Genomic DNA, 26,059 nt, shown 5'->3' with positions numbered 1-26,059 from the left:
TCAGGAGAGTCTCCTAAAGATACTCTGAAATGTTGGTGCTGCTAGCTTAACAATTGCACCCCTGACAGCAGGCACCCCACAAATTTCCCCAGATTCTCCTTTTAAATCCAACCCCTTCGGCATGGACTTAAAGGGAGAATCTGAGGTCCCCGGTTTAAACATTGAAAGTGATGCTGTGTGGGGATGGATTCCACTGGAGGTGTTCTGTGAGAGATGATGCTGACATTTGTTTGGTAAATGTTTTCTCCACTGGCTTGGAGATGTTTCTCAGGCTAACAACTGACTTCATAGGGTTGGTGTGAGCACAAAATTAGGAAAGAAAGTTAGTGGGAAGAGAGCCATGTATGTTTTGCTGGGGGTGGGAGGTATTTTGTGAGCTGGTGCAAAAAATCATTGTTAGGTCATGGTAGGGCCACCCATACCGGGAGGGGGGGGCAAACTCAGGTTTTGTCCCCAGGCTCCTGTTTGCCTAGATATGCCTCTGCTGAGCAGTTCCTGCATCTGAAATGCCTCTTAATTACATCAGCAGAGATTACAGGTTTTTAAAAAATCTGATCTTATTAAAGACCCCTTTAAATTAGATCTCCATCTCCATTCCATTCTAGAATACATGGCATAGCCAGGGACATCGGCTACAGTATGTGCCAGTGTTTATGTATTTGGCTGGATAGAGGTGTATAGTCCATTGCAAAGGTAATCCTGGTTTCTGTAGATTTAACTTGGGATGTCAAAAGATGATGTCTATCCATTAGATCAGAACTTTCCCACGCATTTTTTTAAAAGGTAATTGGGATATCCCCTAGTGGCAAATTTCTGGATCAGATTGTTCCCAGTTCTTTTGAAATCCCTGTGTTCAGAAGAGTTCCTTTTTATCTTGACTAAATGGCAAGGAGTTCTTTAAATGTCAAGGATGGTAAGATTTGGTAAGAGCGGCGCTGATTTTTCTACTGGTTTTACTGCCAGTGTTCCATTTGGAGCAACATAAATGGTTGTGAACAAAGAATTCACTATTTTAGAATCTATAGTGTTAGAAAATTTAATGTATGTATTTAAAGAATTCATCCATTCATAAAAAGGTTGTACCAGTGCGTTGTCTGCAAGGATCATGAGCATGTCATCAATAAAATGAGCCCACGTACTTGGCCCATGGTCAAGAAGGGAACCTGATCTCGAAACTATGGGTCTTCCAGGGTGGTGGGTGGTGGGGAGGGGACTGGGCTTGTGGACTTTGGGTAAAATATAAAAAAACCCAGAACTCTTGGAAATGGGCATATAAGATACTTAGCGACTGATTACTTAATAATGCCCATGAGTGATGCTTCCTCCACTGTTATTTTAATGAGCTTTTTTATACATCTTAAACAACTTAATAACTACATGTAACTATATATACATTCACACACTTATATATTCCTGTTTCCCTGAAAATAAGAGCTACCCCGATAAGCCGTAGCATGATATTTCAGGATTTTTGGAGGATGCTTGAAATAGAAGCCCTACTCCAAAAATAAGCCCTAGTTATAGATTCTCCAGCGCCGCTGATCTGGTCACATTGGGGGCGCAAAATCAAGGAAAAAATAAGACATCCCCTGAAAATAAGCCCTAACACATCTTTTGGAGCAACACACAGAGAGAGCAAAAATTAATATAAACCCTGTGCATACATGCGCGCGAGAGCGAGAGAGAGCTATCTACCTAAAATCATCTTGTAACCCACCCCCCCCCCCCCGCCGCCGCTTAGAGAGGCGCTCGCCCTTCCCCCCTTCTGCCGCTAGGTGGCGCGACTGCCTCTCGGCCTGTTCGGAAAGAGGCCGCCGCTTTGCCCGGATGTTTCGGACCGGCCACTTCCGGTTGCGGGTAGCGGCGTTTCCGGCCCGGGCTCTCGGGCGGCGATGGCAGAGGCCTCCCCGTCGTGCTCGGCTGCGGTGGGCGGCGATGGCGGCTGCTCGTCCTCCTCCTCCTCCCCGGCCTGCCCATCGCCGCCGCAGCCGCCTCCTGCTGGGGCCTTGGAGGGCGGCGAGCGCGGCTGGAGCGAGGCCCAGTTCCGGCGCTACAGCTTCGCGACGCGGCCCATCCCCCGCCTGCGCCACGGAGACCCGCGCGCCGAGCAGCTGCTGGAGAGCGAGGTGGGGCCCTGGCCGGACCCGCGCGCGCGTGAAGGATGGAGGGGAGCCTAGGGCTTTCCCCCATATGCAGTGGTTACCAGCTTCCAGGTGGGGCCTGGAGAACTTCTGGAGGGAAGGGTGGCAGAGAATGGGGTCTGCAGCCTTCGGCTCTCCAGATGTTCATGGACTACAATTGGCCATGCTGGCAGGTGCTGATGGGATTTGTTGTCCATGAACATCTGGAGAGCCGCAGGTTGCAGACCCCTGGAGGAAAGAGCTGCCCCGTACCCCGGTGAGGACCATCCCCAAATCTCCCGGGATTCCCCACCCCTGTTGGCAACTTCAATCCTGTGAGGGAGCCTTTGCCGCCGCTGCCCGCCCGCCCAGTGAGCTGTGTGTAAGTGGGGGTTATACTGGGGCCCTTCACCCAAGCGCTGCAGCCCCCATGCCGCACAACCGCTTTCTTGTGCTTCTCCTCCTCCCCTGGGAAGTCTGCAGCCTCGAACAGAAGAATCCTGCCTCCCGCAGAGTGTTTGGGTTGTTCTTGAGGAAAGCATCGCTCAAAACATCCTGTGTTTTGAATTTTAACTGTGATTACTTAAAGAAGAATGTAGTGGCAGAATTGTGTTTCATCCTAACGGCTGTCCTTGCTGATTGTATGTCACAACACAACATGGTCATTGAGCACTACAGCATTCTCTTTTGCTTTTCTGGAACACAACTTTGTCCAGATGCTGCTGACGTTGGTACTATTCAAGGAAGGGCTCTGAAGAGTGGCTTGATTTTTCTGTACTGTGGATGCCTATTGAATTCCTTTTGTTTGATCATCCACCTGTTTTCTTTCTGTGGTTTTTGGATGTCAGAATAAACAAACCAGGTTGTTTGTGAGAGTCACATTTTTTTCCCTATTGTCTCAGTTTCTTGAATTGCCTTCTGTTTTTCCCCCAGGAGCCAGTGGTGCTGACAGATACAAATCTGGTATTTCCTGCCCTGAAATGGGATCTGGACTACCTCCAGGAGAACATTGGCAGAGGAGATTTCTCAGTCTACAGAGCCAGTACCCACAAGTTCTTATATTACGATGAGAAAAAGATGGCCAATTTTAAGAACTTCAAGCCTAAGTCAAGTAGGGAAGAGATGAAATTCAGTGAATTTGTTGAGCAGCTCCAGGAAATCCAGCAGCAGGGGAGCAGCGAACGGTAGCACTGGGAATGGGGGGTGGGTGGGGAGGTTACGTATGGCCTTTTTGGTGAAGATTTGTAAAATGTAAGTACTGTATATACCTTTGGCATAAATGTCGTCGACCATAAATTCGAGGGCACCTAATTTTCCCACAAAAACCCGGGAAAACTTATATTATGACTTCGTATATATGAAAATCAGGAGGGGTGGGAAATGCAGCAGCTGCTGGTAAATTTCAAAAATAAAAATAGATGGCAATAAAATTACATCAATGGAGGCATCAGTAGGTTAAATGTTTTTGAATATTTATTTCAAGAAAAACAGTAAACTGGCTCTGTAGCGAAGAAGTGGAAAAGGAGGGTCAGCACAAGAGCAATATGGGTATCAACAATAATTTTAAAAGTACAAAAACCTTAAAGCTCAACCAGCAACCAAGCTAAAACACAAGAGTTAAAATCCTCCAAAACTGGATTCCTCATCATCATCTGTATGTCCAAATGTAACCCAACTTAGATTTTAAGAGGGATATTATCAGAAATGGAAAATCTACTATTAGCTTCAATTGTAAACAATGGGGGATGGGGCATCCCCTTTGGGGGTCAATAACTTTGGATCCCCTAACCCAAACTTCACCAAACCTGGCTGGTATCATAAAGAGACTCTCCTGATGAGACCAGCCATGGTTTCAAATAGTTCTTCAGAGGAAGTTGAAGTTATGGAACTCCCTGAAAGAAAGTAGCCCCATCTAATATCTCCCATTGAAAAAAATGGGGAATGGGGGCACCTCCTTTGGGGGTCCATAACTTTGGACCCCCTGAACCAAACTTTACCAAACTTGGCTGGTATCATCAGGAGTGTCTTCTGAGGGTACCCTGAAATTTTGGTGCCGCTAGCATAAAAACTGCGCCCCCTGCTGGCCGGCAAAGTAAAAACACAAATTTTTTTTTTAATGACCCGCGTATAAGTCGAGGGGAGCTTTTTCAGCATTTAAAATGTGCTGAAAAATTCGACTTATACATGAGTATATACGGTATATGTCAGACAGCTCAGTTATGTTTTGCTTTCTAGCCCAAGCGTGAACCACTTTAAGAGGCTGATGCCGGGTGATCCCAATGTTGTAGCTGAATGTGCAAGTGTGTGTGTTTATTTTATTTGGAATAATTTGTCTTGGGCCTCATTTGATACAGTTTCCAAAAAAATATGTTAATGATAATACAGAAAGGAATCACAAGAAATCACAAAAGATGGCAGTATTGCAGAGAGTCCTCCAGTTTAATAAAGCAAGAGAATTTCAGGGCCCATTTGTATGCCCCCAGCCGTTGAAAAGAGATAATGTTTATATCCATTCTGATTGGCTTGCATGAACTTCATGCAGCATTGTGGTGGTTGCTGTTCTGAACCATTGCAAGAACAGTTCTGTTCCTTACCACAGATGTGATTCCCTTGTATGGGGTGGGCATTTGGAACTGAGTCTGTTCTGCAGTAAATAGATAGTGCCTAGGCTGATTTGGGAAATAATGATCTGAAAATGCTCAGTCTTGGTTTAGAAATCACAGGTGCTTGTGTGTGTCTGTTTATATGATCTGCAGAATTATCATGTGCAAGTCTGTGGTGCTTGTTTTTCTGTGAAGGCTGCTTATCAGTTTAAACTGACTGTTGTTCTCAGGAAAAGCCTTTTCTGAACTCTGAAATGCCAGCCTTCTGCTAAAATGTTTTGAGATCTTTCTAAACAAAGGATGTTTGTGCCTCCCTGTTTTTCCCTGGCTCGCATGGGCTCATATTCAGGTTGTATCTGCAACAGACGCTCAACGACACAGTTGGGAGGAAAATTGTAGTGGATTTCTTGGGCTTTAATTGGAATTGGATAAACAGGCAACAGGCAAAGCGAGGCTGGGGTCAGCTGACATCCAACTTGCTTCTGATTGGCATGGAAGGTAAAAACAATTATTTGCTTATATACGGACAAATAGCTTTGACCAACTTAACTGTGCTTTTGTTTTGATATCCTTTTAAAATTACTGTGCAGATGATGTCTTCAGTGTTCTCATTCTCTGAAGAAAGGCAGGCAAAATATGTGGGGGAGAGGTCTTTATTTCCCCCTCCCCCTCCATAAACTGGGAAGGAACTGAGGCCTTTTCACCTCAGAATTAGGGGAAGCCATCCCTCAGGGCCAACTGTAATAGCCAGGTTGTTGAAACTCTGACCAGGTCGATGAAACACTCGGCCAGTGAAGGGCTACTACTGAGGCTAGTCTGGGCCCGCATCCCACAAAGGTTCCTTGCTAACAGCATGGAGTTGAAAAGAAAAGCACCGTCTTGATCCAGATCATCTGCCTGGCTAGTGCATTTCTCAAAACAGGCAGGTTGGCAGTCATGTGACCTGCTTGGTGAGAGGGGCCAGCTTTCATTTGTCTTTCTGTAGCTTATTGACTCCTCATCTTGTTTCTCGTCCTGCAGGAATCCAAATGTTACAGATACACCAATGTGGTGTGGTGGTTAAGAGCAGGTGGATTCTAATCTGGAAAACCGGGTTTGATTCCCCACTCCTCCACCTGAGTGGCAGAGGCTTATCTGGTGAACCAGATGTGTTTCTGCACTCCTACATTCTTGCTGGGTGACATTGGGCTAGTCACAGTTCTTTGGAGCTCTCATAGCCCTGCCTACCTCACGGGGGGTCTGTTGTGGGGAGAGGAAGGGAAAGGAGCTTGTAGGCCACCTTGAGTCTCCTTACAGGAGGCGGGCCTATAAATCTAATCGGGGAGGAGGTGGCCTATAAATCGAATCAATCAATCAATAAATATAAATCCAAACTCCTCTTCTTCTAAAGCTGAACGGCTTATTCAGATTTCCTTGCAAAGGAATTTGCTGGGTGCCTCTGTCATGATCATGCAAACTTTAGTACGGTGATGCTCCCATTTTTTGTACAGTTGTGTGCATGAATCATGGTGACTTAAGAGCACACCTGTCCTGTAGCTTTTATGGCTTAAATTGGTGTAACATTTTAGAGAATTGTGGAGGGGTGGGGCTGTTGCGTCAGGGGGCTGCTGAGCATTCTGGTGGTCCCTGGACACTTTCAGTACTTTGATAGCGCGCCCCCCTCCCCCCCGGTGGCCCATTGGGAGCCAGCATGTTTCTCGCACCCGTCTGCCTTCTGTATTAATGCAGAGGATAGCCTCTTCAGCAGATCGGGTGACTGTTGTCTTCTCCTGTTTTCTCCTTGGGCAGGGAATGTGACTCCAGCTCACTATGATGAACAGCAGAACTTCTTTGCTCAGGTTCAGGGTTACAAGCGGTGCATCCTCTTTCCGCCTGACCAGTTTGAGTGCCTCTATCCCTATCCTGTGCATCACCCCTGTGACAGGCAGAGCCAGGTGAGACACCTTAGTGCCCAGTGCCTTCATTGCATAAACAGTTAGAAGAGATGATCCTTGTTCTGATCAGTTGGAAGGATCCTCTTATGCTCCACTGTTCTGGTGCTTACAGTGGATTACAGTATACCCAAAGAGAGGTCACAAGCAAAGCAGGACCTAATTGGTCCTTATCTAGCATTCATTTATCTGTTTCTCTTAATCTGTTCTCTAAATGTAGGAGTTGTATGCCCACTCATATCCAATTCATTTTTAGAATCATTAGTTGTCTTTTTTAATGATAGTTTACCTAGGAGATGAAACATGCTTTCCCCTAAGATACAGCATTATCCACCAGGTTTCCAGATGTTGCCCCTTTCACTTACAGAAGCCAACTTCTAGATCTCATGATTGAATATAGAAACTGAGAAATACAGAGTTTCAGAGTGGGTCTTGGAGGGGTCAGGAAGGCACTGTCAGCTGCTTGTCACAACTTGGCCACAATACTCCTTTATCGCCACTTCTACTAATCAATTATAACAGCACATCAAGTAGGATTATTTGATCTAACTGCCAAACCAGGTACCATTTGCATATTTCATTATCTGCTTAGTCCATATGCAAAACTTGGTTGTCCTGGTTAACTACTTTGCCTCTTGCATGCTGCAAACTCTGTGGGTTAGGGCTGGGGCAAGTATTTCAGTTTCTTCAGGGAATTTAGGACGGGAAGGGTAATGTTTGGCAGAGTTCCTGGGGTGTAGGCCTCTTCACTGATGCCATCTTCTCTCTGCTCTGCTAGGTTGACTTCGATCATCCTGACTATGAGAAATTTCCCAATTTCCAGAATGTCGTAGGCTATGAGACAGTTGTGGGCCCCGGCGATGTGCTGTACATCCCCATGTACTGGTAATCATGGGAGACTGAGAAGGGATTGGGTGGTGTGGGAGTGCCTGGTGGTTGCAAACAGAAACCCAGACCAGGTTCAGAAATTCAGATTGTGGGCTGCAGATATGCTGTAGGGCCCAAGTGCTGTTACCTTCCCTGTCTTGAAGAGATCAAACCCAGAGACAACTCATGACATCGTGGAAGTCTCACTGGTCTGATCTTGTGGCCTTTTGGGGCTTTGAGGTGAAGGCTTGTCTTTCTGTATCTCTTCCTGACTGTTGCCACAGGATAAAAAACAACAACAACATTGCAGACAATTCATGCATACACTGGATGATGTTCTAGCTTTTGAAACGGGTTGCCAGCCTTTGTAGAACACTGGGGGGTCCCTGCCAGCCTTTCCCCTCTGCCTCCCCTGAGTCCTCCCCTTGTTGCTGCCTTTGGTGCTGCTGCTGTGCCACTTGACTTTTCTGTGCATGGATTCCTCCATCCGTGGAGTAGCCTCTGTGGTCCCTCCTGCCGGCTTTTGCCAATGCAGAAACAGAACAGATCTGACCCACTGGTGTCCGTGTGTCACTGTAAAAAAGAGGAGGTGTTCCCAAGCATCTGCTTCTGTCTGCTGGAGTGATCATCTGTACCATTTCAGCCTTTCCAAAGACCCTAAGTGTCTACAGGTACACTTTCTGTGACGTATATAAAAACCTGGATCCTGGTCCATTTTATTCTGGCCTAAACCCTTTGCATGAAAGGTAAGCTGAGCTGGAATCAAGCAGGAAATGGAAGTGCACTTGGAAAGAAAGAGGGATGCTGCTTCTTTGTAGTTTCCGATTCAGCCAAGCTGGTGGTTCTTTTTGTTTCCTGTGGCAGAGGAGTGGAAGTTGTACTTGCAGGCTTAGCCAAAAGTTGATGAAGGCAGGAGGGCAAGGGATGGGGCACAGCCCCTTCGCCTCAGGCACATATAGCACTCTTAAACAGAGGAGTCAGAGCATGCCACTGCTCCAACACCTTATTGTTCATATTGAAATTACTTTGGGATTAAAAGTGATAATTTAAAAAAATCTATAAATAGGAATGTGAATAGCTGTTTTTCCTTTATGTGTCTTTGAAGGTGGCATCACATTGAGTCTTTGCTGAATGGAGGAACTACCATAACTGTGAATTTTTGGTACAAGGTAAGCATTGCCTTTGCTCCTGCTCTTGGCAGAATGCCAACTGCTTTAAGGGGCGGTCTGGCCTCAGCACACCTGGATCAAAAATCCTTCACCTTCGCTCCCTACTGAAAAGGGATACAGGACTCTAAATTCATTCATCAGTGTTTTAGTGCTGAGACACGTCAAATACCAACAGAATTGTAATATATAGTAACTTTCCTTCATTGGGACATGAATCACATTCTTATTAATACTGTCCCAGATCCATTCCCACTCATGCCACAGTACAGAATCTGCTATATCACGTTCCCAACAGATTTTATTCCCGCCCTTTATTCTGTAAATTATTAAGTAGATTATACAGTCCTTCTTTTTATCAGTTACATACGTCAACAATTCTCTTTTAACAACTCACCTGCCATTGTCTTCTGATTTTGCATCTCATAAGTCAGAAGTACCAAAATAGTGGTGGTCAAAGTCCATCCAGGCTATCTCATCTTCAACAACAACTTTTCTGATCCCAGTCAAAGCACCAACCGGCTCCATTGTAGAAGACTGAATTGTAGCTCATTGATTGCTGAGGGAGACACACCTGAAACTGCATGCTTCTTTGTATCTTTTCCAAGTTTCTAGAGTAGCCTCATAGTCCCAGGAGCAGCTGTCAGTTTTTGTTATGATGAAACTGCATGACATCATTAAGTCGCATGACCCTAAGTTCTTTTATGTTATGCCTGACTTCAGAAAAATAATTTGTGTTACTTTCCTTTTTGTCTTTTTATTTCATCCCCCCCCCCCCCCAAGGAATGTGTCTTCTAGTATCCAAAATTTTAGCCCTGCCAAAATCTGGAGAAATATTATACTTTGAGTATTCCTTCAATGTTAATGCTGCTTGTTGAACAACTTCTTCATTCTGTAACCAGTCTGTCTGTCTGTCTCTCCCCCCTCTCCAAACATGGGGCATAATATGCAAACTTCATAGGGCCAATTTCTACCACCACTGGTGAGGCTGGGAAATAAAAACCATCCTTGAATAAGGAATGGATGAAGGACAGGATAAAGTAAAAGTTGTGTTCTGAGAGGTTTAAAATACCATGAAGCATCCACAAGAAGGTCTGGGGTAACAATCTTGCTTTTGTCAAAGCTTTTCGATTCTCATCTAGATCCTGTTTTAAAGTCCCCTTCTAGAGCAGTTTGGCCAGGGAGTCACTTCCTGTAACTGAGACATTAAAATTACATAAAAGATTTTTCAAAATAAATTTGGAGGTATTAACAGTTGCTCATGGTAATCCAGTTCAGTTTCTTTTAACATTATGAACTGCCCTTCTTTTATCACCCATCTCCTCTAACACTTTTAGTAAGAGGGTCCTAATTGCTGCTCTGTTTTGATCTGTGATAAATACACTTTTTCAGATTTCATGTCCTCTAGAAAATGCTCATCTCCTTTTTCATATGCGTCTCTTGAAAGAAATCTTAGAATCGTAGAGTTGGAAGAGACCCCAAGGGCCATCATGTTCAACTCCCTGCAATGCAGGAACACACAATCAAAGCACTTCTGACAGATGGCCATCAAGCCTCTCTTTAACAACCTCCAAAGACAGAGACTCCATCACACTCCCAGGTAGTGCATTCCACTGTTGAACAGCCCTTACTGTCATGAAGTCTTTCCTGATGTTTCGGTGGAATCTGTTTTCCTTCACTTTGAACCTCTTATTCCTGATCCTAGCCTCTGGAGCAGCAGAAAACAAGCTTGCTCCCTCACCAACATAACATCCCTTCAACTATCTAAATATGGCTATCATGCCGCCTCTTGACCTTTTTTTCTTCTTCCTGCCAAATTAAAACATACCCAGCTCCCAAATCAATCTCTCACTGCGTGGGCCATGGATTCCAGACCTTTTACACCATTTGGTTAGGTTGCCTCCCTCTGGACTCCTGTTACAACTTTGTCAATATCAGCCTTTCTTGAACTTCGATTGCCCAGAACTGTACACAATATTCCAAGGTGAGGCCCATCTAACCCGGTTATGTAGAATAGAGAGGTACAATGACATCCCTCGATCTAGACACTGTACTCCTATTGATGCATCCCAGAATCGCATCGGCTTTCTTGGCTGCTGTCTCATGTTCAGTCTGTGGTCTACTAAGACTCCCAGATCTCTTTCGCATGTAGTGTTGCAAGCCAGGTGTCACCCATCCTGTATCTGTGCATTTCATTTTTTCTGCCTAAGTGTAGTATTGTAGTATCTTACATTTATCTCTGTTGAAATTCATTTTGTTTGTTTTGGCCCAACTCTCTAATCTGCCCAGGTCATTTTGAATTCTGACTCTGTCCTCTGGGGTATTAGCTATCCCTCCTATTTTGTTGTCATCTGCAGATTTGATTAGCATGCCCTCTATTCTATCATCTAAGTCGTTGATAAAAACTATTGAAATGGACTGGGCTCAGGACAGAACCTTGTGCCATCCTACTAGTCCAGGGGTCTGCAACCTGCGGCTCTCCAGATGTTCATGAACTACAAATCCCATCAGCCCCTGCCAGCATGGCCAATTGGCTGTGCTGACAGGGGCTGATGGGAATTGTAGTTCATGAACATCTGGAGAGTCATAGGTTGCAGACCCCTGCACTAGTCCTTTCTCTCTAGGATGAAGATGAGCCATTGGTGAGCACCATCTGAGTTCGGTCAGTCAACTAATTACAAATCCATCTAATAGTAGCATTGCTTAGTCCACATTTCACTAGCTTATTTGCAAGAATATTATGGAGCACCTTGTCAAAAGCTTTACTAAAATCAAGGCATGCTACATCCACAGCATTCCTTTCATCTACCAAGCTTGTCGTTCTATCAAAAAAAGAGATAAGATTTGTCTGGCATGGCTAGTTTTAACCCATGCTGAGTTTTTGTGATCACAGTATTCCCTTCTAAGTGCTGGCAGACTGTCTGTCTAATGATCTGCTCCAGAATGCTACTGCTCCTCCTTTCCTATTTGATCTGTTTCTCTGAAATAGGTTATACCCTTCAATTCTTTTGTTCCAATCACGAGACTCATCCCAACAGGTTTCAGGGATGCCTGTAATATCATATTTGTTTTGCTGTGTTAAGAGTTCATGTTCATCTTGTTTATTTCCCACGCTCTGTGCATTGGTGAAGAGACATCGAAGGCCATGGTGCATTTCCTCTGGCTGCTTCTTTAAGGTTTTTTCCCTCCTGCTGTTGGCTTCTTGACCTACTCGCTCAGTTCTCCCTATAACCTTTGGACTATAATCAGTATCATTTGATGAACTCCTGTCTGCTTGAATACTGTCTCCCTCCCCCACATAACTCAGTTTAAAGCCCTTCTGGTCAAGTTTGTGAGCCTCCTGGCAAAGATGTTTCTACCTACAGGCATGAGGTGCAACCCATCCCTTGCCAGCAGTCCCTCTTCATGACACCACAGACTGTGGTCCAAGAATCTAAATTGTTCCTGGCGACACCACTTGCGAAGCCAGCTGTTCACCTCCACTATTCTTCTTTCTCTCCCTGGGCCATGTCCTTCAACCGGGAGTAGAGATGAAACGACAACTTGTACATCCAGATCCTTCATCTTCCTTCCCAGAGCCTAAAAATACGTTCTGATGTCCTGAAAGCTACACCTTGCTGTGTCATTTCTTCCCACGTGGATCAAAAGGAAGGAGTAATGGTCAGTGGTCTTAACAAGTCTTGTCAGCTTTCCAGTGACATCACGGATTTTTGCCCCAGGGAGACAGCTTACCTCTCGTGGCTACTTCTGTTCCCCTCAGCAGGGAGTCCCCAAGCACGACTACACGTCTCCTCTGAGGTTTTGCAGGGGCCATTCTGTGGGCTGAATATTCTTTCACATGCACATTCTCTGAGGTCTGACTCTGTTGCTCCTATGCCTGTTCCTTATCCTCACTGAGAAGGGAGAGAACTTCAAATTGATTTTGTAGCTTTAAGCTCACAGAATGCTCCCTAGTCCCTCTACTTCTTTGTGTCACATTCCTCCAATTGCTCACCTTCAGCATTTGAGAGCTGCTATCTTCCTCGGAGAGATTCCCAGTGTGTTCCTCACCCAGTATCATCTGTTCTACTCTGTTGAGGAAATCTTCCTTTTTCCTAAAGTCTTGAAGAGTAGAAACTTGTGCCTCCAGCTGCTGGACCTTCTCTTCTAAGAGAGCAGCCCACTTACACTTGCTGCAAATGTAGCTTTACACATCCTCTGGCAGGAAAACAGACATCCTACAGCTTTTGCAAGTAACTGCAGCAACTCCTTTGCCAGCCATATTTAGCAGTTACGTAGTGCGGAAACAGATCTCAGGACCTCCTTTCAAAAAGTCCTATATGCATTTCTCAACAAAAACATGCTCCCCTTACCTGTTGAGACAAACCCATTTACTGAGCTCCAAGGACAGAGACCTAATGGCTGAAGCCCTGACCCCTTGCCAAGACTCCGACTTACCTTCTACTCTCTTTCAAAAGATTTGCCTTTATTGAGTAAAAGAACTGTGTGTACCGCTGCGTGCCTGCTACTGCATTCAGAGAGTGAGCAATAGAGCTAATTGAGCTAAATAGCAAACCCCATCTCTCAGAAGCCTGAGGCAAGCACACAGTTAGACCAAAGGAAAAAAAACACCCATACAAACAAAAGCCTTCCCCAGCCCTCAAAGAACAAGCACACAAGCCCTCAGAAGCACACGTGAGTAAATTTCCATCTTTTTATTAACAGAATTCAAACTTATGTTAACTCATTACCTTAAATGTTATAATCAGTGTACCATTAGTAAAACAAATATGAATGGAAAAGGTGATCTTACTTAACTGTGTTGTTTGCTAAACTTTTGTGTTTTTAACATTACAACCGTCAGAATCTATATACACATTTAATCTAAACAGAATACTCAAAAAATATCTAAATTTCCTTACCTGCAACTTGTTAGAAAATTGAATTTCTGCCATTTTTCTACAGAATCTGAATGTAAGTTCTTCAAATTTGTGTCTCTTTCTGTTACTAAGTTCTACCCCTTACATTTTTTATGTAACAATGGCTTCCTTTATCCTCATAAAAGATGTAATCGCATACTGTGGTTTATTTAGCCTGCAGGCCACATTATGTTGCTGCCTCTACATCAACTGCAGCAACTTCCTCCAATCCAATATACCTTTTCAGAAACTGCTTACAGGCAGGATTCTTACTCACTCTTGTCTGATTGAGGATGGGGTTTTGGGGGGTGGGGGGACGACCATGGCTCTTGTGGTTGAAAGTCTGAAATCCTTGTGCCAGTTACTTGGGAGCGATGGTTCTTTAAATGTGAGACTTTTTCCCACATTGGGATAACATCTTGCACACCATCAGAAGGTGTTTGTGTGTGTGTGTGTAAAGTCACCACTGGCTTCTGGCAACCCCAGCAAGGGGCTTTCAAGGCAAGTGAGAAGCAGAGGGGGTCTGCTGTTGTCTTCCTTTAGCTGTCAGAATGGTTCTGTGTAATTTTTCAAACTGTCTTCTTTGAAAACTGATAGAACAGTGATGGCGAACCTTTTAGAGACCGAGTGCCCAAACTGAAACCCAAAAACCCAATGTCCGGGAGCGGGGGTAGCCCCCACCCCCTTCCCGGACTTGCTCCCCTGCCTGCAGCCAGCGGGCACATCCCCCGTGACACGGGGCGCGGCGACGGGAGGGGAGACCCGTCGCAGCGTCGATGGGGGTCAGGAACGCTCCTCCGAGCCCTGTCGCCGTATCGGCGGGAGAGTGGAGCGGCACCCCACTCTCTCCCCAGCCGAGGTGACGGGCGGAGGCCCCGGTTGCAGAGAGGGGCGCATCAAAGGAGCCGCGCCGGATGAGTGGGGCCAGCTGAGCCCTGTTGGGCTAAGTGCGGGAGGCGGCAGGAAGCGCGGGGATGTGTGGGCGGGGTTTTCAACCCCACGAAGTATGGAGGAAGGCATAAAAGGGAGGAAGCACAGGGAGGACGGAAACGAGAAGGACGAGGTGGAGGGAAGGAGGGAGTGTGTGCGTGTGTGGGAGGGAGGGAGAAGAGAAGAGAAGAACGTAGAGAGACAAGGAGGGCGACAGTGTGGGAGACCAAGTGGAGGAGAGGAGAGGACAAAAGGGGTGAAGCTCTTGGAGAGGAGGGGAGATGGCGGACAGTTAGAGGGAGCAGGAACTGAGAGGGAAGGAGGAGCTAGCAGTCCAGAAGCTGACAGGGGGGCTGCCCTACTCTCCCTCCCAGCTTTCTGCGAACCCTGGGTCAAGCCAGCACATCCTGTGGCTAAAGCGGCTATCCCACTTAATCCACTCCCCGGAGAATGGGAGTGAGGCCGGAAGTTCCAGCATCTGGGCAGGGGAAGGTGGGTTGGCAACAGGGGCCCCTACGGGGACCCCGCTCTGGGCGCAGGACACCCACCTATTTATTGCAAAGTGCCAACACGGCAATTTAACCTGAATGCTGAGGCCAGCGGGAAGGACAAGCACTCCTGTCATGGGCGGAGGAGACCTCTCCTCGTGTGTCTGGCCTCTCCCCCATGCACATGGCCTCTGCCGGGGGATCGCGCAGGGTTGGGGGTGACGGTGTACGTGCCCACAGAGAGGGCTCTGAGTGCCCTCCCTGGCACGCGTGCCATAGGTTCGCCATCACTGTGATAGAATCTTCTCTTTCAAGAAACATAAATCCACTCATCCCTTCCAGGGGTCTGCAACCTGCAGCTCTCCAGATGTTCATGGACTACAAATCCCATCAGCCCCTGCCAATTGGCCATGCTGGCAGGAGCTGATGGGAATTGTAGTCCATGAACATCTGGAGAGCCGCAGGTTGCAGACCCCTACTAGACTGCCTGTGAGCTGGGGACATAAGCAGACTTTATCTGAGGAGTCCCATCTTTTTGCGTAGTTAACTTATTTTTCTTCACCTTAGCAGCATCCTAGAGGTTGAGACCCCCCCCCTTTTTGGGGGGAGTAGGGCCAGGCATATTTCAGAGAGCATTAACACCTGTGATTTTGTTTCCAGGGTGCCCCGACCCCCAGAAGGATTGAGTATCCCCTCAAGGCTCACCAGAAAGTGGCGATCATGAGGAACATTGAGAAGATGCTGGGCGAGGCCCTTGGGAGCCCTCAAGAGGTGCAGCACAGTTCCAGGGCGGGGGGGGGGGGGGGCGGCGCAGAGAGCCCAGGCGGGAGTCCCTTTCCTAATTCCTGAGGGTTCGGAAGGGCTGAGCCCTGTATCAGGGGTTGGAAATTATGCCACCACAAAGCACCTCCTGTCGTTGTTAACACAGCAGAATAAGGCTCTGGGGGAAGTCTTCAGAATTTTCTCAACCCGAGTGAGACCCTTTTCAGACTCTAAAATTTGTTATCTTCCTTAAACATCAAAATGGAATAATGGTATGAACATCTCTGCATCATGAGTTTGAAAACTATTTCAGTTCTTTCGGTTTAAGGGAAATGGGAAGGCTTCAAAGCCCATTCATTGTAAACATGCAAACTGTTCTACTTTGAAGAAAGAAAACAGCAGCAACAGGAACCCGACTGCCTGTCTTTAAAGACAAATGAAAAGAACCCATGAGACACCAAAACCTACAGGACCACCACTCCTATTACAATCCCCCACGGTCCCTTTGGTCTAGGGGCCTCTTGCAGGCAGCTGGCACCAAGATGGCTGTCAGCAGAAGGGCCTTCTCAGCTGTGGCCCCTTCACTGTGGAATGCACTCTGAGGTAACACTGTGCCCGGCCAGACTTGTTTAGTTTCCTCAGGGCTGGCAAGGCAGAATTTTTTAGGCTGGTCTTCAGAGTGTCATCCACAGGTTTTGGGTGTTTTATTAGTGGGATGGGGCAAGCTATGTATTTTAATAGTGTAGTGTTAATATTTTAGGTTCGTTAACTGCTTTTATGTTGTTTTAAATCACTTATACTATTTTAATGGCTGCCGCAAGGCCCTTTGGGTGAATGGCAAAAACATAAATAAAGCAGAGGTCTGTGTCCACGGTTGTCTCAGTAGGCTGTGTCCTGGGCTCGCAGTCATGTTAGGGAAGGTGGAATCTCAGTTACTTGGCCACTGTAAAGAGGGAGGTAGCCCGAGATACCCAGTAGCTCTTGCGGCGTTACGGCTGGCCTGGCCAACACTAGCAGGAATGCATCCTCCAGCGCCATTCAGCCACGCACATTCCACCTCCTGTCTGTCTTTGTGTGTCCTGAGCAAATTTAACAAATTCTGGACCAAACTTTCCGTGTTGGGTTCCTGTATTACCTGATTCAGATACTTGTGTGGGAGAAGGAAAGAGACACGTATCCCTTGTCTTTGGAGAACTGTACAGCTTGCAGCCTTTGAACCTGTTGATAAGTGAACGGTTATTGAGAAAAGTGTGGCTGCGTTCTGTCCATCCTCAGGGCATAGGCAGATTTCTCCCTGCAAGGGATTACATTTGGGTGATGGAGGAATTGAGATAGAGCCTTGGCAAGAATGCTCAATTCTGAATCCCAAACTTATTTTCCTTGATTGAGTCATGACTGTGGAGGCGTTCAGTTCAGCAACTTTTCCAGCTTTGTCAAGTCACCTTTTTGTGTGTTTTTGTTTCCTTCTGGCTTTTGTACAGGTGGGCCCCCTGCTAAACATGATGATTAAGGGGCGATATGACTAGTCCTTGGCCACGGCACTGATGGATGTTGGAGCTGCTTCATGGACATTTTGTGGAAAATCTGAGCGCTATTATTGCACACGGCACTTAAAAGACTACCTGACCTGACCTGACTCTGCCACATCCACGTCAGTACAGGGAAAAACCAGCACCGAAAAACCATAGCACACTCCCTTGGGGGGCTTCAGTGGGCCTCCCAGAAGCAATCCTGACTGTCAGTAACTCTGTGTTCCCTTCCTGCCAGATTTTCAGAGCTTGGCTCCTGGTGCTTGACTAATTTTGAAAGCAGTATGAGATAGACTGGGAAGGGAGCAAAGGTCAGACTACCCTTCTCGGGCTCTGGAATTTATGCCACTGTTTGAGAACATCCTGTTCCCTTAGGGTCCCAGCTTGGAACCAAAAACCTGTCAACGTGTCCTGTCCTGGCTATTTCATCCTCTGATGTCGACTGCTTTCTTATCTTTGGGTGGTAGAAACAACCAGATGACACTATCAGTGTGTGAGAAGCATCTGGACACGGCATTTCCTTCCACACGTCAGCATTAGAAATCCTCCTGGAAAGCTACCATCTTCCAGTTGTTTCTTCCCTCCAATTTTGCCTTTCTGTTTTTGACTGAAGTGAGTTTCAAACTGATGGTGCACCCACTGTGTGGAGTTAACCTTGGAAGCTGTCTTTGCAGAGTCTTGCTTCTGGCTCTCAGAAGGCTGGGTCTCCATGTTCTGGACCTGGGAGGTCTTTCCTTCAAGCAAGCATGGGATTGCGACTGTGTTTCTGCAAGGAAACTGCCTTCCTTTCAGTCTCGTGGCAGTTTTCATTTGCCTTCTGTATGTCAGCAAGGGAAGGATCGGTTAGAGTGGAGAAAGGCCGGCCGTGGCCACTTGATCACCTTCCAGCAGAGTTTGCTAGTGGCGGGGGGATTCCTGCCTCGCTTCTGCCTGCTTCCCTATCTGGAGGTGGAATGGGCACGTGGCTGTCACATCAAGGGTGTTGGGTGGTTTGTCTCCCAGTAGGCCAACCTGAATTGCTGTGTCTTTGCCATAGAGGCATCTTCTGTGAAGTGGAGAGTTTTGAGGAGCCATCCTTGGAGAACTTTTTTCTCCCACTGGCTGTGGTCTCTTGTACTGGGGCAAACGGTTCTATGCATTGCGCATGCAGTAGCCAAAGAACTACTGAAGAAAGCTGGGGTGTCGTTTCAGATTCTGCTTGATCCAGAGGAGCGTCTTGGAATGTGAACCCAAGAGCCACAGAGACTTGTCGCAGGCCGCCTGCCCACTGAGTCAGCCCTGCAGTCTGCAAGGAGGCCCTCAGTGGTCTGCATCCTGGCCTTGGGCAGGGAAAAGGGTGGGGGGAGCTTCTGAAGAACGAAGCTTGGGTTGAAAGCAGAAGTGTGCTGCCCGGCTGTTGGGCTCCTCACGGAGGCCTGCCTGGAAAGGGCCAGGAGCCACTCCAGAAGGAAGAGGACAGAACTCGTGGGCAACCTTCAGATTTCTTTGCTTTCTTTTTGCCAAAGGTGTAACTTGAATGTTTCTAAAGAGGTTTTTTTTTTAAATTATTGTTTTGTTGCACTTGATTGGCTGAAATGAGAGCTGTGTTTTGATGCACTGATGGACTGATTTACGTACTGTCTGTTTTTTTGTCTCTGCCTGTTTGTTTTCTCCTGGTGCTTTTGATGCCTTGTTGTGGTGTTGAGGGAAGCTGTGTGTGTTTACTCCGTGATAAGAATTTGTGTGAGGGTGCAGGATCTCTGGAACTCCAGCTCTTGAAATACAGCCACTGTTGAACAACAGAAGTCTGAACTTTCTTTCCTTTGTCTCCCTTCATTACTCTTTTTCCTGTAATAGGGAATTTGAAACTGGCCTGCCGTTGGAAAGCCCTTCCTTGTAGTGCCCAGACACAGTCACAACGCTGATGCCACAGGACTGCATGCTGCGTGTCTGGGCACCCCACCAGAAGAGTGCTAGTTGCGGAAATGCTGCAGAATGGGCCCTGAGACTGTCCATCTCTTGGAAGACGTGTCTAAGTATATTTCTGTGTCTGCAAAAGAGGCCTCTAAGCCAGGGCTCCAGCTTGCAAAATCCTGCCCCAGTGACTTGGGAACCTGTAGTGGGCAGAGCATTTGCGTTGCATGCAGAAGGCCCCATGTTCAGTTTCCAGCATTTCCTGTTAAGGATTGGGTCATAGCTGATGTGTAGGACCTCTGGACGAGACTCTGGAGAGCTGCTGCCAGTCTAAGTCTGCCATACTGACTTGGACAGGTTAGTGGTTTGTTTCAGGATGAGGCATCTTCATTCGTTCTTCAGCCTTGATCAGGGGGTGCTTGGAGTGGCGTAGGAGCGGCAGTGGAGTAGTGGTTAAGAGCAGGTGCATCCTAATCTGGAGGAACCGGGTTTGATTCCCTGCTCTGCCGCTCGAGCTGTGGAGGCTTATCTGGGGAATTCAGATTAGCCTGTGCACTCCCACACATGCCAGCTGGGTGACCTGGGGCTAGTCACAGCTTCTCAGAGCTCTCTCAGCCCCACCTACCTCACAGGGTGTTTGTTGTGGGGGGGAAGGGCAAGGAGATTTTAAGCCCCTTTGAGTCTCCTACAGGAGAGAAAGGGGGGATATAAATCCAAACTCCTCTTCTTCTTCTTCTTGGGGGGAGGGTCAAAGCAGCCACACAGCTCTCCCTTGGCCCAAGCAAAGGTTTCTTGCAGAGAACATCCGTCTGAGTCGCCAGTGCTGCAGAGAGCATTATTTGAGCAGTGCTGGAGAAAAAACCCACATGGCTCGCAGTGTGAAGGAGTAACCCCCTTCCCTCTGTTTGCTGTGGGGTTCCCTCAAGGTGTTAAAGGGTCCCCTTTGTGTTTTAACTGGACGTGTGACTTATTAAAATGTATGTTGCCTTGCATGACTCCAAGAATACTAGAAGTTCAGGGCTACAAGGAACATCTGTCCTGCTCCCCCCAATGCTGTGCTCTTTTTTGGGGGGGGGTGCTGGTGTGGGAAGAGACTCCTCCCATATGGCCTAGATATCCTAATGGTAGGTAGCTTTAGAAGGATGTCTGAAATTATGGGGACTTCCTGGGATGGAGTGAGGGGCAATCTGCAGTGGTCACCCCTTTAGCAGCCCCAAACAGGGGAGCTTATCCTGAGAAGACTGAAGTTTTGCCTCCTTTTCCACACAGGAACCACACCAGACTTCTAGTACCTCAGCTGTCAGATTCAGTATCTCTGCATGTGAGGAATGACAACTACTAATGTAGTTACATTCGCCTTCAGAAAGGAAAATTTCTCAAAGATGAGGGGGATAGTGCGCAGGAAGCTAAAAGGGAAAATCAAGAAATCAAAAACTGTCCAAGATGCTTGGAGGTTATTTAAAAACACAGTAATCAAAGCTCAGCTGGAATATGTTCCACAGGTCAGGAAAGGCAGCGCCCAGTCCAAAAGAAAGCCACCATGGTTAACAAGGGAGGTTGAGGAAATTATCAGAAAAAAGATGTCTTTTAGAAAATGGAGGTCCAACTTGACTGATGGAAAATACCAGAGGGAACACAAATGGTGGCAAAAGAGAAGCAAGTTAGCTGTAAGGGAGGCAAAAAAGGATTATGAGGAATGCATGGCTGCGAACATCAAGACCAGCAACAAATAGTTTTTCAAGTATATCAAAAGTCGGAAGCCAGCTAGGGAAGCAGCAGGCCCATTAGATGACAAAGGAACAAAAGGTGTGCTTAAAGATGACAGGGAGATTGCAGAGAAGCTAAATGAATTCTTTGCATCTGTCTTCACCCAAGAGAAGGTGAGGAAACTCCATGCACCTGAACCATGCTTCTTAGGAGGCGAATCCGAGGAACTAGTGAAGATAGTGGTAGACAAGGAAGAAGTTCTGGCAGCCATTGATAAACTGAATGCTACCAAATTGCCTGGCCCAGATTGCATTCACCCAAGAGTTCTTAAAGAGCTCAAGCATGAAATTGCTGATGTTCTCACATTAATATGCAACTTATCCCTGAAATCAGGCTCCATCCCTGAAGACTGGAAGATGGCCAATGTCACACCAATCTTTAAGAAAGGGTCTAGGGGGGGACCCGGGAAATTACAGGCCAGTCAGTTTGACATCTGTTCCTGGTAAATTAGTAGAATCTATCATTAAAGATAAAATTATTAAACATGTAGAAAAGCAAGACCTGCTGAGGAAGAGTCAGCATGCCTTTTGCAGAGGCAAGTCCTGTCTTACAAACTTATTAGAGTTCTTTGAGAGTGTAAACAGGCATGTGGATAAGGGGGAACCAGTGGACATTGTCTACTTGGATTTCCAAAAGGCTTTTGACAAAGTTCCCCACCAAAGACTATTGAGAAAACTCAGCAATGAAGGAATAAGAGGGGAAGTCCTTCTATGGATTAAAAACTGGTTGAGGAACAGGAAACAAAGGGTGGGTGTAAATGGGAAGTTCTCGCCATGGACTGATGTAGGGAGTGGTGTAACCCAAAGATCCGTTTTGGGACCAGTGCTCTTTAACCTATTCATAAATGAACTCTGGAAGTAGGGGTGGGTATGCTGTTGGTGGCCAAGTTTGGCAGATGATACTCAAATTATGTAGGGTGGTGAGAAACCTGAGAAAGCGATTTCGCAAAAGATCCTTCCAAGCGGACCCTTGATAATTTTAGGCAGTGAGTGGGGCTAAGAAAATGGCAAGTGCAGTTCAGTGTAGCAAAATGTAAAGTGATGCACATAGGGGCAAAAAATCCAAACTTCACATGCATGCTACAGGGGTCAGTGCTATCAGTCACAGACCAGGAAAGGGATTTAGGCGTCTTAGTTGATAGTTCCATGGGAATGTCAACTCAATGCAAGGCAGCTGTGAAAAAGGCAAACTCTATGCTGGGGATAATTAGAAAGGGAGTTGATAATAAAACTGCAAAGATTGTCATGCCCTTATATAAAGCAGTGGTGCGACCGCACTTGGAGTACTGTGTTCAGTTCTGGTAGCCACATCTCAAAAAGGATATCGAAGAGAGAGAAAAAGTGCAGAGAAGGGCAACGAGGATGATTGAGGGATTAGAGCACCTTCCTTATGAGGAGAGCTTCAGTGTTTGGGACTCTAGTTTGGAGGGGAGACGTCTGAGGGGGGATATGATTGAAGTCTATAAAATTATGCATGGGGTAGAAAATGTTGACAGAGATACATTTCTCTCTCTCACAATACTAGAACCAGGGAGCATCCATTGAAAATGCTGGGGGGAAGAATTAGGACTAATAAAAGGAAACATTTTTTCACACGTGTAATTGGTGTTTGGAATATGCTGCCACAGGAGGTGGTGATGGCCACCAACCTGGATAGCTATTAAAAAGGGCTTGGACAGATTTATGAAGAAGTCGATCTATGGCTACCAATCTTGATCCTTCTTGATCTTAGATTGCAAATGCCTTAGCAGACCAGGTGCTCAGGAGCAGCAGCAGCAGCAGAAGGCCATTGCTTTCACATCCTGCATGTGAGCTCCCAAAGGCACCTGGTGGGCCACTGCGAGTAGCAGAGTGCTGGACTAGATGGACTCTGGTCTGATCCAGCAGGTTTGTTCTTATGAGTGGGCAGTGTTACGACTTGGCAGCCCTGTGCATAAGAAAGGCTCTTTCTAGGCGGGTGTCTGTGTGTGTGTCTGCGTGAGACGGGCAAGTGAGGAGGCTGTTGCATGGCCAAGCCTATGCTGAAACTTCAATTCTAATTGCTGTCTCCCGAAGTCAAATATTTGTTGCAGGCGGAGGATTAATTGGTGGGGGAGGGGGAGCTGCTGCCAATTCTAGAGAATACCAGGAACAGATGCCTGCGTGCCTTGGGGAGAAACAGCTTCCTTCTACAACTCAGAGCTTTAAATTACGAGGTTTTTACTGATGCCAACAGTTGTGGGGAGTCATCTGCTCTCATTTGCGTAATGGCTTCTGTCACTGCTGATTAGACAGAGGATGAAAGAAAAGAAATCTGACAATTGGGAACATATGATCATTAATCAGAAACTTAGTTAAGAAAAGGGGCAAGAATATCCCACAGACAATGGAGAATGGCCACCCTTGTTCCCTCCCCGGCTGATGCCATCCTGTCAGGGGGGAGAGGTGCCTGATTAGCATGGCTTGACTGAGAGAACTGTGAGGGGTCTCAGGGCATTTCCTTGCTGGCCTCTGAAAAGCCAAAGAAAGGTGGATTTGGTCTGTTGCCTGCAGATCCATCCTCAAATGAAAGTCCCGGTGGGGCTCACACAAGGGGGCCACTGGACTTGGAAAGAACCTTGCACTCCCCTCTCCTTCCATAAGGCCACGTTTTTGAAACCTGACCCAGTCCCAGGTTGCGGCCAGGTAAGATGGGTTGAGAGGAGCTGTCTGCCTCAGGCAGTGGACAGGGCACGGTGGGTCCAGTTCCTGGTCACGAAAAGTTGGATTGATATTCCAGTACTTGGATTCATTCAGGGGCAATTTCCAAGTGCCAAGAGCACTGGATAACCAGAAAACTACTGGGTTTTGCTAAATTAGGAAAATAAATAAAAAACACGAGGCTTACTAAGTAAGTTGTGCAGTCATTGGTGTTACCCAGATAATGCCTTTCATAGAATGAACACAAGCCCAGAGGCTACTCAAGACAGACTTGATTTCCCCCTTGTCCTCTTGTTTTTGGCTTGCTTTCCACTCAGTGTGTCTGGACATTTTGATTCTTCCTGGCCCAACAGGGAGGGTTTCACTTTGTCCTATTGGGTAATTGGATTTGAAAGTGATTCACCCCCTGATCTGCTTTGCATCTTTTCTCCACATGTCTCAACACCTCCGGACATCCAGGCAGCCCCTCTCCTGACTCTTCCTGGCAAGAAGGGACGTTGTCGTTCTCATGCTGCATATCTTGTCTCCGTAAAGGAATCTCATCTGTCAGCCTGAAATCTGATGTTATCGTTCTGTTCATATGTCAGAATGTTTCCTCTGTGTTTTGATCTCTCTGAGAAGCACTTGATTTCTGCTTCACAAGGGCGCTGCCATTCTAAAATGCCATAATGTCCTAAATCTGCATGGGACCACATCACAACACTCTTATTCCCTCCTTTATCAACCGTTTGTGTGGCTACTATAAATCTCCTGACCAGGACAAGGGGGTGGCTGCTGCCTTCCACGAACAGCTTGAGAGGGTATCTGAACGACATAATCTTGGTACCTTCCCTGAAGGTGCGGTTAGAGACAAACTCTGCAAAGCATCCACAGTCACGCAAGTTCCTGGCCTGCCTGGCTGACAACATACTTCATTAAGTGGTAGAGGAAGCCACGAGGGGCTCAGCCATACTTGACTTAATATAGACCAACAGGTAAGAGACTGGAGGTGGGGTGACAGTGGTGGGGACCTTAGGGAGAAGTGGTGTCCTAGAGTTCCTTTTGCTGTAAGAGACCAAGGAAATTTGTAACTAACTCTTAGATTTTTGGTGGGACAGATTTTAATAAACTCAGAGGCATGGTGAGAGTCATTGCACAGGCAGGATTGCTGCACGGGAAAGGAGCAAGTGAAAGGTGAGCTCTCCTAAAACAATAGATCTTGCAAGCTCAAGCCATTGCTATTTCAACAAGAGAGAAACATGGTAGGGAATCCATGAAGCCACTGTGACTGAACAGAGAACTCAATCAAGAGCTAAGGAAGAAAAATGAAATGGAGGGATGGGCACCACTCTAAAGAAGAGTATCTGTGGGTTGCTAGGCACTCTAGGTCATCATGGGGGCCATGGAGGCCAAAGCTCACAGTCAGATGATGCTGGCCAGGAAGTCCCACTACAACAAGAAGAGCTTCAGATATGTGAGGAGCAAGCAGAAGATAAAGGCGGCCATAGGCCCACTGTTGCAGGAAAATGGAGAAACTCTGACAAAGGACAGAGGGCATGCTAATCAGATTTGCAGATGACATCAAATTAGGAGGGGTAACTAATACCTCAGAGGACAGAATCAGAATTCAAAATGATCTGGGCCAAAACAAACAAAATGAATTTCAACAGAGACAAATGTAAGAATGCACAAATACAGGATGGGTGACACTAGACTTGATAACGCTAAATGTGATCTGGAAGTCTAAGAAGACCACAAACTGAACATGAGTCAGCAGTGTGATGCGGCGGCCAAGAAAGCCAATGCGATTGTGGCCTGCATCAATAGGAGTATAGTGTCTAGAGATCAAGGGATGTAATTGTACCTCTCTATTCTACACTGGTTAGATCTCACCTAGAGTATTGTGTACAGTTCTGGGCATCGCAATTCAAGAAGGATTTTGACAAGCTGGAACAGGTCCAGAGAAGGGCTACCAAAATGGTAAAAGGTCTGGAATCCATGCCCTACCAGGAGACACTCGGGGAGCTGGGTATGTTTAGTTTGGTGAAGAGAAGGTTGAGAGGTGACATGAGAGCCATGTTTAGATATTTGAAGAGATGTCATGCTGGTGAGGGAGCAAGCTTGTTTTCTGCTGCCTCAGAGACTAGGACCAGGAGTCATGGGTTCAAGGTGGAGGAAAAGAGATTCCACCTAAACATCAGGAAAAACTTCCTGACAGTGAGGGCTGTTCCCCAGTGGAGTGCACTACCTCGGAGTGTGGTGGAGTCTCCTTTGGAGGTTTTTGAAGAGAGGTTGGATGGCCATCTGCCAGGAGTGCTTTGATTGTGTATTCCTGCATTGCAGGAGGTTGAACTTGATGGCCCTTGGGGTCTCTACCAACTCTTTGATTCTGTTCTATGACTCTCGGGGGCTCGTAGCATAGAACCGTACTTTAGACAACTTCACCTC

At 46.7% G+C, this 26,059-nt stretch overlaps 1 protein-coding gene across 1 annotated transcript; it reads left to right on the top strand.

The window, feature by feature from the left end:
• Positions 1 to 1,859: 1,859 nt before the first annotated feature.
• On the top strand, positions 1,860 to 19,075 carry HIF1AN (hypoxia inducible factor 1 subunit alpha inhibitor). The gene is made up of 8 exons (XM_048506050.1): positions 1,860 to 2,126; positions 3,054 to 3,304; positions 5,073 to 5,221; positions 6,512 to 6,657; positions 7,433 to 7,539; positions 8,627 to 8,690; positions 15,664 to 15,774; positions 17,247 to 19,075. Exons 1-8 carry the CDS (start codon positions 1,893 to 1,895, stop codon positions 17,289 to 17,291), a joined length of 1,107 nt encoding a protein of 368 aa, XP_048362007.1. The 5' UTR covers positions 1,860 to 1,892; the 3' UTR covers positions 17,292 to 19,075.
• Positions 19,076 to 26,059: the final 6,984 nt, after the last annotated feature.

The sequence above is a fragment of the Sphaerodactylus townsendi genome, linkage group LG08, assembly GCF_021028975.2.
Source record: "Sphaerodactylus townsendi isolate TG3544 linkage group LG08, MPM_Stown_v2.3, whole genome shotgun sequence".
NCBI lineage: Eukaryota > Metazoa > Chordata > Lepidosauria > Squamata > Sphaerodactylidae > Sphaerodactylus > Sphaerodactylus townsendi.
The sequence above is the reverse complement of the archived record's forward strand: the minus strand, read 5'-3'. Positions and strand labels throughout refer to the sequence as shown.

Bases quoted from the DNA above. Each gene is read 5' to 3' on its own strand.
- HIF1AN (XM_048506050.1), top strand. From the start codon at position 1,893: ATGGCAGAGGCCTCCCCGTCGTGCTCGGCTGCGGTGGGCGGCGATGGC. The intron at 3,305-5,072 runs GTAGCACTGGGA...GCTCATATTCAG, and splicing joins CAGCAGGGGAGCAGCGAACG to GTTGTATCTGCAACAGACGC. The intron at 15,775-17,246 runs GTGCAGCACAGT...GCTTTTGTACAG, and splicing joins CCCTTGGGAGCCCTCAAGAG to GTGGGCCCCCTGCTAAACAT.